The sequence below is a fragment of the Brachyhypopomus gauderio genome, chromosome 10 (genome assembly GCF_052324685.1).
Source record: "Brachyhypopomus gauderio isolate BG-103 chromosome 10, BGAUD_0.2, whole genome shotgun sequence".
Taxonomy (NCBI): Eukaryota; Metazoa; Chordata; class Actinopteri; order Gymnotiformes; family Hypopomidae; genus Brachyhypopomus; species Brachyhypopomus gauderio.
Window position 1 is genome coordinate 6757661 of NC_135220.1, and position 13748 is coordinate 6771408.

General features: G+C 45.5%; 1 protein-coding gene across 8 annotated transcripts in view; it reads left to right on the top strand.

Annotated features, from left to right (window-relative positions):
- urm1 (ubiquitin related modifier 1) overlaps positions 1-13748 on the top strand; it is a 29435-nt gene that overhangs the window by 1493 nt on the left and 14194 nt on the right. For 6 of the 8 annotated variants that reach the window (XM_077019061.1, XM_077019065.1, XM_077019060.1 and 3 more), the window contains exons 2-4: positions 1747-1817; positions 10438-10519; positions 13472-13520. In XM_077019061.1, the coding sequence (XP_076875176.1) occupies positions 1747-1817; positions 10438-10519; positions 13472-13520 (202 nt within the window). Of the gene's footprint in view, positions 1-1746; positions 1818-10437; positions 10520-13404; positions 13521-13748 lie in introns of all 8 variants that reach the window. The other 2 variants (XR_013133612.1, XR_013133613.1) reach the window with 1 other exon arrangement.

Here is a 13748-nt window from a genome sequence, read left to right on the forward strand (position 1 = left end):
AAATAGTACATGACAATGCTAAGTCAAAACAATAGATGGCTGTAGATTGTAAAGTTCTCCAGAGCCGCCCATTCCTGGACAGTTTGGAGTGATGCTCTGGATACTCTTGGTGTTCTCTTAACCAGCCTCATGAGGCAGCACCTGTGATGCAGTGGCGATTGCTCTAAGACTGCAAGGGAAGCTCAGCTTCCCCTAAAATGTCAAAAAATAAGTGATCAAAGATATACTGTTGTGTGTACGTCATTGACTAAATATGCGCTACAACGCGCTCAACTTTTGTTCAGAATCAGCTTCTTATCACTGGTAACGACGCGGCTTTCCTCTCACTCATTCCCGCAGCTTCACGGTGCTTTAAACGGTGTGGACGCTGAGCGTCTACAGAGTTCAATAGCGAAGCAAAGATGGCAGTGAAACAAGACGAGCCATTGGATAAATGCTGGGCTTTGTCCCGCCCATCGGATCCTCAGCGTCTCTGGGGGTCTATGGGGCAGTGGGCTGGCCTCGGCTGGCCCGGACGCTCAGCTTCTGCATGATGATTGGATGATCTGTCTGAGGCTGAATCCCCTTTTGATTGACAGCGAAATGAGCAAATCAGCGATCTTTTGGTGTAAACCTCCGCGGGAGCATTTAATTTAAATTTTAATTTTAATTCTGTTCTGAGTTGAACCGGAGATTTTCCTAATTTTCTTAGCTGCATTTTCTTCGTTAATAACGACTAGCGACAAATCGAGCTTCTATTTCTGGTGGTTTTTGTTGTAACTGCTTGTGTTTGGAGACTGACTTCTATCACTCAAGCCCAAATTGAGCTTCCCCTCCTTGAAAGACCAGCATCCGCCACTGCTGTGATGCTCTGAACACATTCTCATGTATGCTGAGCACCTGTGATGCTCTGAACACATTCTCATGTACTCCCAGCACTTAGGATGAGGGATAAAATGTATTTATTATAAATATATTTTTTAGGCAATTAAAATTTTATTATTGTTATTTTAAATATATACATTATTTTGGGGAAACAAATCATGCATAGGCCATTGATATTAACTATTTATCTTGGAAGCAAACTTAAGCATAAACCATTAGCTGAAATGTCTAAGACCAAGAAGACCTAGCATTCAGTTAGCTGTGTCCAAACTTTTGACTGGTTGTGTGTTTGTGTGTGTGTGTGTGTGTGTGTGTATATATATATATATATATATATATATATATATATATATATATAATGTAGGTAAACTGAAACCGTGTGTGTGGCTGTAGGTAAACAGCAACCATGTTTGTGTGTAACCGTATGTGTGGTTGTGGCTCTGCTGGTTGTCAGCAGATCCTGCAGGGCTGCAGTTCCAGGCTGGGAGGTGGTGACCACTCCTTCAGTGGCTGTTCTTGGAAGACATTGTTCTTCCTGTTATGACACAATAGCACACGCTAATCCTGTCTTAATGGGATGGGACGGGCAACCACAGGAACTCCTCCTTTTGTGGGCTGATCATCTCGTCCAGGGGATCCCATGAATCCTCTCTGCAGGGGATCCAGAAAGGTTTTCAGATGGAGCTTTTCTTTTAACCAGAGTTCCGTAACTCATCACTGCGTATTACAGTTCCTTTTTAATTTTTTTTATTTTTAAAGTACAGTCAAAGAATGCACAGGCTACTCCATTTGGTGTCTGTCTGAAACAGATCTCCATTCATTGTCCGTTAAATCACATCTACATTCTACATGTACAGTTTCTTCTGTTGTTCATGTTTTCAGAGGAGGAGCTGAACTCCTCTTTGATGGAGTCAAGGACCAACATGTGACTCTGCCCAGCCAATCAAAACCATGTAAGTACAGTCAGAATCACCTCTATGCCATTTTTTTCACAGATCTCAGACAGGCTTTGCAATTTTGGAGAAATACGGTTAAATAATGTGTAGGTCCATGGTCTTTGTCAGACTGGCATTTGTCAGTAAATTGCAAGAAATATCAGAAGTATCTCTTCAGAAGTGACTTCACCAATTTTTATACATCAAATCCTAACTATTCTTGGTATTCATTACTTAATTAATTCCACACATCCTGAGCCCTGTCTTGCCCTGAAGCTGACAGCCAGGGCTATACAGTGGGGAAAATACTTATTTTCCACCATTATTTGCAAATAAATTCTTTAAAAGTCAGAAAAAATGATTTTCTCAAATTTTTTTTCACATTTTGTCTCTCATAGTTGAGGTCTACCTATGATGTCAATTACCGGCCTCTCTCATCTTTTTAAGTGGGAGAACTTGCACAATTGGTGACTGACTAAATGCTTATTTTCCCCACTGTATGTGGTTGGAGTATTGGTTTGTAGTGGTTGGAGCTGAGAGTATCGGTTTGTAGTGGTTGGAGCTGAGAGTATCGGATTGTAGTGGTTGGAGCTGAGAGTATCGGATTGTAGTGGTTGGAGCTGAGAGTATCGGTTTGTAGTGGTTGGCGCTGAGAGTATCGGTTTGTAGTGGGATGTAGTATGCTCACCCAGTGTTGGTTTGGCCTCACTAGACATGTTCCTGAAAATAATTGCTCTCACTCTCTCTCACACTTTCTGTCTCATTCACACAGACTCTCTCTCTTACCCCCTCCTCTCTCAGCAACAATAGACCCAGGGCTATAATAGGGCTATAACATCAGTACTGCCATGATTTCCACAGGAACCACAGCAACATTTTTTCTTTAGTTTGTGATATTCTGTGCACTCTCATTCACTCTTCTTCAGTCCCCTCCTACAAAGTTCTGGGTCATGTGGTCCTTTGCACTTCAGCCCAGAGAAGGACTCCAGATCTGAGTTGGAGCTGAGAGTATCAGATTGTAGTGGTTGGAGCTGAGAGTATCAGGGTGTAGTGGTTGGAGCTGAGAGTATCGGATTGTAGTGGTTGGAGCTGAGAGTATCGGATTGTAGTGGTTGGAGCTGAGAGTATCGGATTGTAGTGGTTGGAGCTGAGAGTATCGGATTGTAGTGGTTGGAGCTGAGAGTATCGGTTTGTAGTGGTTGGAGCTGAGAGTATCGGTTTGTAGTGGTTGGAGCTGAGAGTATCTGATTGTAGTGGTTGGAGCTGAGAGTATCGGATTGTAGTGGTTGGCGCTGAGAGTATCGGATTGTAGTGGTTGGAGCTGAGAGTATCGGATTGTAGTGGTTGGAGCTGAGAGTATCGGATTGTAGTGGTTGGCGCTGAGAGTATCGGTTTGTAGTGGGATGTAGTATGCTCACCCAGTGTTGGTTTGGCCTCACTAGACATGTTCCTGAAAATAATTGCTCTCACTCTCACACTTTCTCTCTCACTCACACAGACTCTCTCTCTTACCCCCTCCTCTCTCGGCAACAATAGACCCAAACCCTCTCTGTCTACCTCCTCCTCCTTCTCTCCACCACCAACATCTGTGAGCCTCCTTGGACTCTGCCATTCTCTTTCTAACTGCTCCATTATTGGTCCTCTTTCACTTGTAAATGCAGTCAGTGATACTGTTGATGGGTCTTTTATGTCCAGTGCTGGGGTCAGTGGAAAGGTATGGATTGGTTGGGCTGGGGGCACATAGAGGCCTAGTGGAAAGGGGGGGGGGGGTGTAACACTGTAACAAAGCGCCACGTTCGTTTTATGGGGGTTTGAGGGGTGGAGTGGGTATGATGGTTGGGGGGTTGAGGGGTGAAGTGGGTGTGATGGTTGGGGGGGGGGGGGGGGGGGGGGGGGTTGAGGGTCTCCACTCCCTCCCATTTTGAATTCCTCCAGGCTTCCTAGAGGGACTCTGAGGTGAAACGCATGTCGGGGGTGATGGCAGTGTAGCCCAATAGCTGAAACTAGTGGTGACTTGGAGAAGGTCTATAGATCAGGGCTGTGGATGGAGCTGAGAGCAAGAGGGTGTAGTGGTTGGAGCTGAGACTAAGAGGGTGTAGTGGTTGGAGCTGAGAGCAAGAGGGTGTAGTGGTTGGAGCTGAGAGCAAGAGGGTGTAGTGGTTGGAGCTGAGACTAAGAGGGTGTAGTGGTTGGAGCTGAGACTAAGAGGGTGTAGTGGTTGGAGCTGAGACTAAGAGGGTGTAGTGGTTGGAGCTGAGACTAAGAGGGTGTAGTGGTTGGAGCTGAGACTAAGAGGGTGTAGTGGTTGGAGCTGAGAGCAAGAGGGTGTAGTGGATGGAGCTGAGAGCAAGAGGGTGTAGTGGATGGAGCTGAGAGCAAGAGGGTGTAGTGGTTGGAGCTGAGAGCAAGAGGGTGTAGTGGTTGGAGCTGAGACTAAGAGGGTGTAGTGGTTGGAGCTGAGACTAAGAGGGTGTAGTGGTTGGAGCTGAGAGCAAGAGGGTGTAGTGGTTGGAGCTGAGAGCAAGAGGGTGTAGTGGTTGGAGCTGAGAGCAAGAGGGTGTAGTGGTTGGAGCTGAGAGCAAGAGGGTGTAGTGGTTGGAGCTGAGAGCAAGAGGGTGTAGTGGTTGGAGCTGAGAGCAAGAGGGTGTAGTGGTTGGAGCTGAGAGTAAGAGGGTGTAGTGGTTGGAGCTGAGAGTAAGAGGGTGTAGTGGTTGGAGCTGAGAGCAAGAGGGTGTAGTGGTTGGAGCTGAGAGCAAGAGGGTGTAGTGGTTGGAGCTGAGAGCAAGAGGGTGTAGTGGTTGGAGCTGAGAGCAAGAGGGTGTAGTGGTTGGAGCTGAGAGCAAGAGGGTGTAGTGGTTGGAGCTGAGAGCAAGAGGGTGTAGTGGTTGGAGCTGAGAGCAAGAGGGTGTAGTGGTGGAGCTGGGAGCAAGAGGGTGTAGTGGTTGGAGCTGAGACTAAGAGGGTGTAGTGGATGGAGCTGAGAGCAAGAGGGTGTAGTGGTTGGAGCTGAGAGTAAGAGGGTGTAGTGGTTGGAGCTGAGACTAAGAGGGTGTAGTGTTGGAGCTGGGAGCAAGAGGGTGTAGTGTTGGAGCTGGGAGCAAGAGGGTGTAGTGGTTGGAGCTGAGAGTAAGAGGGTGTAGTGGTTGGAGCTGAGACTAAGAGTGTGTAGTGGATGGAGCTGAGAGCAAGAGGGTGTAGTGTTGGAGCTGGGAGCAATAGGGTGTAGTGGTTGGAGCTGTGAGTAAGAGGGTGTAGTGGATGGAGCGGAGACTAAGAGTGTGTAGTGGATGGAGCTGAGACTAAGAGGGTGTAGTGTTGGAGCTGGGAGTAAGAGGGTGTAGTGGTTTGAGCTGGGAGTAAGAGGGTGTAGTGGTTGGAGCTGGGAGTAAGAGGGTGTAGTGGTTGGAGCTGGGAGTAAGAGGGTGTAGTGGTTGGAGCTGAGAGTATCGGATTGTAGTGGTTGGAGCTGAGAGTATCGGTTTGTAGTGGTTGGAGCTTAGAGTATCGGTTTGTAGTGGTTGGAGCTGAGAGTATCGGTTTGTAGTGGTTGGAGCTGAGAGTATCGGTTTGTAGTGGTTGGAGCTGAGAGTATCGGTTTGTAGTGGTTGGAGCTGAGTAGGGTTGCAGCGGTAACCGGTTTCACGGTATACCACGGTATTAAAATGCACGGTTATCATACCGTGTGCGTTTGCTTATTACCGGTAAAAAGCAAGCCAGCAGAGAAACTGGCCCGCGCATGCGCAACTCCGCTCCGGTTCAGCTACTAAGCACACAGCGGTGAGAATGGCAGAAAGTGCATCAGACTTAACAAATTTTTTAACAAAAAAAAAGCGTAACTAAAATCAGCGGTGAAAATGACGTAATCGCGGTGGCTCCGCCTGTGCGCGAGGGCCTCGCGCGCTGTCGATTCGCGAGGTCGTGCAGCTCTCGAATTTTGTAACTTTGCGCGTGCCGCGCCTCAGCGCAATGAACAAAGTCATGTTTGCAGGGTTCATGCACCTTTATAAGGTGGAATTAAAGCACTTGTACGTAACTTTAAAGGTCCGTTTCAATATTTCCCAGCACCTTAAACTTAATTAAGTTAAATATTTATACATATACTCGAAATAATTCGCTTTTTATCAAATTATTTAATGGTTGTTTATTTTCAAAACGCCCAATCTTAACGTCTTCACGTTCTCTCGTGTTTCGTCCTGGAATTACAAGAGGCTCGTATTTGTTAACGTAATACAAAAGAACTGTGCGGAGTCGCGCGCTACGGTCTCTAGTGAAAGTGTAAACATAGATTTTTAAGGTCCTTGCTTTCACTGGATCTGAAAGACACCATTAATTTACATGCGTTCATTTTCCAATTCTAACGTGCCTGTTTTTCATATGTTAAAACCAGACTCCGTGTGAAAGCCTTAAAATAGAAATCTCTATTGTGAGGGTCATGTCAGAAATAAATCCTCTCTTTCTGCAGTATCTGGTTATATTTTAACTTGGCAGTACAACGGATGTTTACAACAGTTGTTGATCAGACAGTGACCCCGGCTGAGTTTATCAGATATTAAATAATTTAAACTTAAATAATTGTACTGAAATCCATGATTTAGGTTTATCTAATTTTGCAGTATTTATATAAACATGTGTACAGCTTATTTTTTTAAAGGAGACATTTTGTATACAATAATTCCAGGTTTCTACAATAAATAGTTAATTGAACAAAAAAAACTTGTAATTTCTTTAAGGATCAGTGTATCTTTTAATAATATACAAACTAACTGTGATACCGTGATAACCGTGATACCGCGGTATTTTCTGAGACGGTTATCATACCGTGAAAATCTCATACCGTTGCAACCCTAGAGCTGAGAGTATCGGATTGTAGTGGTTGGAGCTGAGAGTAGTGGGATGTAGTATGCTCACCCAGTGTAAGAGGGTGTAGTGGTTGGAGCTGAGAGTAAGAGGGTGTAGTGGTGGAGCTGGGAGTAAGAGGGTGTAGTGGTTGGAGCTGGGAGTAAGAGGGGGTAGTGGTTGGAGCTGAGAGTAAGAGGGTGTAGTGGTTGGAGCTGGGAGTAAGAGGGGGTAGTGGTTGGAGCTGGGAGTAAGAGGGTGTAGTGGTTGGAGCTGGGAGTAAGAGGGTGTAGTGGTTGGAGCTGAGAGTAAGAGGGTGTAGTGTTGGAGCTGGGAGTAAGAGGGTGTAGTGGTTGGAGCTGGGAGTAAGAGGGTGTAGTGGTTGGAGCTGGGAGTAAGAGGGTGTAGTGGTTGGAGCTGAGAGTAAGAGGGTGTAGTGGTTGGAGCTGGGAGTAAGAGGGTGTAGTGGTTGGAGCTGGGAGTAAGGGTGTAGTGGTTGGAGCTGGGAGTAAGAGTGTGTAGTGGTTGGAGCTGGGAGTAAGAGGGTGTAGTGGTTGGAGCTGGGAGTAAGAGGGTGTAGTGGTTGGAGCTGGGAGTAAGAGGGTGTAGTGGTTGGAGCTGGGAGTAAGAGGGTGTAGTGGTGATTGTCCCCAGATCAGGGTGGTTTTGCTGGTTGTGATTCCACATTAGGGACTTCAATGTATTTTTTTACACTGTAGTGGCTTTGATGGTTTGTTATGCTGGATGTGTGCTAAGTGCTTCCTGTTTGTTTTGCACTGTGACATACCTCTGCAATGCAAAAGCAGGTGATCTTTGCTGAAAGGCTGACGGTTATTACTCAAGACTGTGTCAAACTCATGATGTAGTTCTGTAGTTTACAGGGACTGTCAGACTGATGCTATATCTCTGGAGTTTACAGTGTCTGTGTGATTGGGGGTGTGTGAGATTGGGTTTATGGGTCTGTGTGTGTGTGTTATTGGGGCTATCTGTGTAATGTGATGTGTGTATATGCCTATGATACCTGTGATAGCATGTGTGTGGGTCTCTGTGATGGTGTGTGTATCAGTCATAGTGTGTGTTTGTGTATCTCTGCTGGTGTGTTTGTATATTTATGATAGTATTTCTGTGTGGGTATGTATGTGAGAGTGTGTGTGCGTGCGTGTGTGTGTGTGACCTTTTCCCTGCCCTAGGTTCGTGAACATCTAACATCCATATAACAGCAATGGCGCTCACAACAGTGGGGTCATCGCTATGGCACTGGAGTATCCACGACAACCTGACCACAAAAGTGGGTTACTGGAGGGAATGTGGTCAGTGGGCCTTTCCTGGGGTCAGGGGTTGACCTTGGAGCTCCTGTGTGGATCTGTATGTGTGTGGATGTATGAGTGCAAGAGAGAAACACAGAGGGATGTTTCAGTGTGTCATGGATGACTGGCTCTGATTGCTTAGACTGACTGGGGGTTCAGTCACCCCCCCACCCCCCCGAGTGATTGATGAGTGAGTCCTGCTAGCCCCACCCCCTGCCCCACCCCCCTACTGCTGGACACACACACTCACTCGCATGCAGACGCCATTGTCACAAAACCGCATATCACTACCAAGATAAATGGCATCAGCTCCTCCCCCAGCAGCCGTAGTGGTGGTGGTGGTGATGATGATGATGATGATGAGGATCACTGTGCAGGCGGGAGTGTTAGCTTAGCACGGTGCTAACACTACATCTAGGCTACAAGCCTTCACTCGCCTACGCAGCTGCTATCCCAGCATGCACCTGGCCCCTGACGTGGGCTGCTCTCTTGTCTGCTCTGGTCCACCCCTCCTCCACGGCATTCTTCTCTCTGGAACAGACGGAGGAGTGATGGAGGTGTTGGAGCCATGTCTGCAGTGCGCTCTGTCCCCCCGCCTTCCCGAGTGCTCTCGTCCTCTCCTGTCATTTCATTGCCTTCCTTTAGGATAAAGGCACTTTCCCACTTTTAGTTTTTGATTTTATTTTTATTAAAAGTTGCCCTAACCAAGGAGCGATAAGAGCAGGAGTGATTGCTTCTGTTTTTAGCTTCCTGTGCTGGGTGCGAGTCGATAATCGTGGTCCTTCACAGCAGTGAGCCACGCATCACTCTTCTTTATGGTGCTGGAGTGCAGACCAGCCATCCTGCGAGGTACAGCGATCGTTACGCGACTCAGGACTCTGACAGCCATCCAATTAACCTGGAACAGCCCCTACCGCTCAAAGCCTGCCTTTCACACACACACGCAACACACACACATTCTTACACACACGCACAGTCTGATGCTGACAGTTGTAAGATCTCTATCTCTATGCGGAGCCGGGCTGGTTTGTGTGTATAACATCAGCCTAACCCTTTTTTACGTGTAGGCCTTGTCGTCTGAGTCCCGCAGTGTCAGAATGGTGGCTGCTCAGTTGTCATGCCGATGTGTCGTCTTGTCTCCTTAAACACAGCCCCCCCCCCACTGCAGAGGTTTCCTCCAGCCCTCCAGAGACCCCCGTGATACCCCACCCCCCATAGCTGCTGACCGATGTGTCCGAGCAGTGCGGTCTCATCTCACTCCTGTGGTATACACGCTGGAATCATGGGCATGAACACGCTGGCTGAACCAGTTTAGATTACTGAACCAGTTTGATGTCCTTGATTCTGCATTGTTAAAAAAATACTGCAACAGGATATTTCATAGATGAAATATTGCATTATTAGAACTATTACTTTGCAGTATTAAAACCTTTGATACAATAACGTGTAACGTTATTCTCATGGTTCAGTGTTATTCTCACAGGCTTAAAGAATCCCCAGACACACAGGCTTACAGAATGCTCACACAGGCTTACAGAATGCTCACACAGGCTTACAGAGTACTCGCACAGGCTTACAGAGTACTCGCACAGGCTTACAGAGTACTCGCACAGGCTTACCGAATACTCGCACACAGGCAAAGGCTTCTACAGTTTGCGTGCACCTTCTTGAATGAAACAAAAGTAAATGTTTATAAGCACAGAACACAACTCATTCTAGTGTACAGATAACCTCGTTTGTACTGTATGTCCCTCACCCCCTCCTCTGAAGAGAGAAGTGGTTTGATCCGGAGATGGAGGCTGATAACGCTGTGTTGATGTTGAGCCTGATGCTGGACCAGAGACCTGCACTCTGTTACGCCATTGTTAGCAGCATAGGCTTAGCACATACACACACAAATACACAATAATATACATACTGTCCACCAAGCTAACCTGGTTAATGCACGCATGCTCCATTTTGTTGCCATGCAGTATATCCTCATTGGACTGTGTGTATGTGTGTCTACATGCTTCTACATCATGCCATGTTTGACTGCATCTGGGACCTAAATGCCCTGCAGCGTTGCTGGATGGGGAGGCGCAGCTCTGTCAGTGCCAGGACCGATAGCTGAGCCCCCAAGAAGACGTCCTGTCCCGCGTCCCGTGTCCCACGTCCCGCGTCCCGTGTTCTGTGCGGAAGCTTGTACACATACTTCTCCCCTCCTCCACAGAAGTGCACTAGCAGTTCAGTGCCCGTCTGGCAGGCCTGGTAATCCTGGGCGGGGCAGTGGAGTTCAGGGGCCTCTCCTATACGCCCGAGGGGCATATTCAGCGTTAGGAAATTCAAATGTCGGCAGCGGCGGGAGTCCGAGAGAGAAACCTTTGACCTTTGACCTTTGACGTGTCCTTTCGCTCCATCCTGTCCGACCAAGGCCTGTCGCGCCACTTCGATCGTGGGGCTGGCTCTCTGAACTCTGACCTCTAACCTCTGACTCCCTCTTGCTGCTTTTGCAGGGAACATGAAGCAGCTCCTGGCATGGATACGAGGGAACCTACTGAGGGACAGGCCAGAGCTCTTTGTCCAGGGTGACTCTGTGTGAGTACACACAGACAACACACACGTTCGCTAAAGAAACGCAACGCCTGGGTTTGCCGTCCATAAGGGGAGTGGTAGATTTGAGGTTGGAAACGTTCAGACAGAAATGACTGGGCCAATCAGCTTCATCGGAGCTGATGATGATTTATAGATAAGATGATTTATAGATGATTAATATATGAGTATGTTATTAATTGGGTTCTTAACACAGTAGTGTTGCTGTTAGCATTATTAGTGATAAATATACAATGTGTTTATGATTTTATGTTTGGTTGCATGACAAAAAATAATAGTGTAAACATTTTTACGCACATCTTGAAGCTATTATTTGTATGCGGTTGATTTGTGTATTTAATGTTTCAGTGTCAGTAACTGCAAAGCAGGAGCAGCCCAACTGCACTTGTCACTGTGTGACGGTGTTGATCCAGTGTTCTGCAGAAGTGTAGCTGTGTTACAGTTTTTCTCAGTCAATTTGGTACAAATGCAAAACTCAATGAAATACCTGCAAAAGCACATACTTCAATCAGAATTCTTTGTTTTTGCCTCAAAAGCAAATATTTAGGTCATTCAATTTATCAGTACCATCAGAATATCTAGTCTGTGTGCCATTGCCTATGAACAAGGCAGTCAAAATATTTAGTCAACTATAAGTCACAGTGCAGACTGTAAGTATATTCTGATGGAAACTAGCTAAGCTTTTGATTTCAAGAATGCTGCACATTCTGTGGTATATCAAATGAAACAATACAAAATACAAACTTACACAGAACACAAAGTTACACATGATAATCTGATAGCAAATTGGACTAGAATCAAATTTGTACAGCAATATTGTTTGACTGTATTGTTCACACTGCAATTTGTTGACAAACACAAATCTGATTGAAATTCAGAAAAGACAGACAACTGACTAGAAAAACTACAAAATTAGAAATTTACTCTATACATTCAAAACAACCTGACCACATACAGCCTCCTGTTGTTGAGGTGTAAAAATGAAACCTCTGCCAGAGTATGAACTAATTTTGTCCTATATGGTATAATGCAAAAATGCTATACAAAAAATTGAATAACGTCAGAATTTATGTCCGTGTGCAGCATTATAGCAGAAAGCACATTTCTGAATTTACATACATGTTTTCTCTATGAAATGTTTGAACGATTGAAGACACATTTGTTTTTCCAATATTCAGCTGCACCCAACGACCAGCTTCAGCCATTGTAAGACCACAACTTACATGTAAAACATGGTCAACAATTATTGCCCTTATTTAACTGTTTTGTCCCCTCAGCCTTACACCACACAGTCTTAACCCTCTACACCACAGTCTTACCTCTCTACACCACACAGTCTTACTCCTCTTCTTGACTGTTTCCCCTGGCCTCGTGTTTCCATTATGAAACTTTGTGATACTGCAGTGTTTAGTGTCTATAAATGTTTGCCAATTACAGTAAAGGTTCATGAGATGCACCTCTGACCTATGGTTGAGATCATTGGTTGATCTAAACCTTCACAAATTCCCTTTCTTACTGTAACTGAATCTTCACCTGTGAACAATTTAGTCAAGTTAAATTACCAAAATGTAACAAAAAATAAATAAATAAATGTAAAATGATTCCTTGGAGATTATGACATGTTCAACACTTTTGCATGTAATGACTTAGGCAATGACCTAAAGACTAAGTGTTTTGGAGGGTAAGACAATTCAACAGACAATCCGTACAACACATTTTGATAAACATGACATATGCAATTGATAATGTAAAAAACAACAGACAATTGTCCATGACCATTTGCAAAATGTGAAACACAATGAAAAATGCAATTATGTGCACAAGTGACAAGGAGATGTGGGGATTGAATGAACAGTTTTGAGAATTTAAATTCTGATCTGAGAAATGAACCAAATTGACTGAGAAACTGTAATCCAGCACTCTGGAGATGTGTGGCTGTGTTAATCCAGTACTCTGGAGGTGTGTGGCTGTGTTAATCCAGTACTCTGGAAATGTGTGGATTTGTTAATTCAGTGCTGTGGAGATGTGTGGCTGTTTATTCTGTGATCTGGACATGTGTGGCTTTGTTAATCCAGTGCTCTGGAGATGTGTTGCTGTGTTAATCCAGCACTCAGGAGGTGTGTTGCTCTTGTGTCTCCTTTGCCTATGGGGAGTCACTCCTACACTGGTCTCGCAGCTGAAGTAGGTGGTCAGAGCCTCTCCTGGAGAGTGGAGAGTGTTGTCTGTCCTTAACAGTGCTCCAATTGCGACTCAGTGTGGTGTGTGTGTGTGTTTTGGTTTTTCTTGTTTGTTTTGTGGTGCTGTTTTATTCTTCACTTCAGCAGCTGTGGTGTGTTTGTAGTGTTAAACTGCCCTGCAGTGAAATGCTTGTTTTATATTTATTTAGAGCGTTTTTAATCAGAGGGATATCACTGGGGAATATAAAATTATGAACAAAAATATGGAATATATATTTTCTGCTATGTTCAACACTGAACTTCATGGTAGAATAAGAAGCGTGATGGCAAGAGAGAGAGAGAGAGAGAGAGAGAGAGAGTGTGTGTGTGTGTGTGTGTGTGTGTGTGTGTGTGTGTGTGTGTGTGTGTGTGTGTGTGTGTGTGTGTGTGTGTGTGAATGAGAGATATATCTATATTTATATGTATTTCTTCACATCTCTTCAGTGTACCGATTCAGTGCCATACCTGTGAGAAATGAGGACTTCCTCTGTGTGTGTGTGTGTGTGTGTGTGTGTGTGTGTGTGTGTGTGTGTGTGTGTGTGTGTGTGTGTGTGTGTGTGTGTGTGTGTGTGTGTGTGTGTGTGTGTGTGTGTGTGTGTGTGTGTGTGTGTGTGTGTGTGTGTGTGTGTGTGTGTGTTGCTCTTGCATTTTCAGGGAGCTGCTTTGTGTTCCTGTTATCACTAAAGACCGTATCAGCTAAACGAGTCTCTCTCTCACACAGGAGACCTGGGATTCTCGTGCTGATCAATGACACAGACTGGGAACTGATGGTGAGCTGCAAGTGTGAGTGTGTAAAGGCATATGTGTATGCTTGTGTGTATGTGTACACGCATATGTGTGTGTGTGTGTGTGTGTGTGTGTGTGTGTGTGTGTATTTATACCTCCTCTTTCACTCCACTTTCCCTGATTTAATGACTTGCTCACTTCCGCTAGCTGGCAGGTTCTGCTCCATTCGTCTAGTGTGTGTAAAGGTTGAGCTGGGAGGCCCTTTCAGGAAA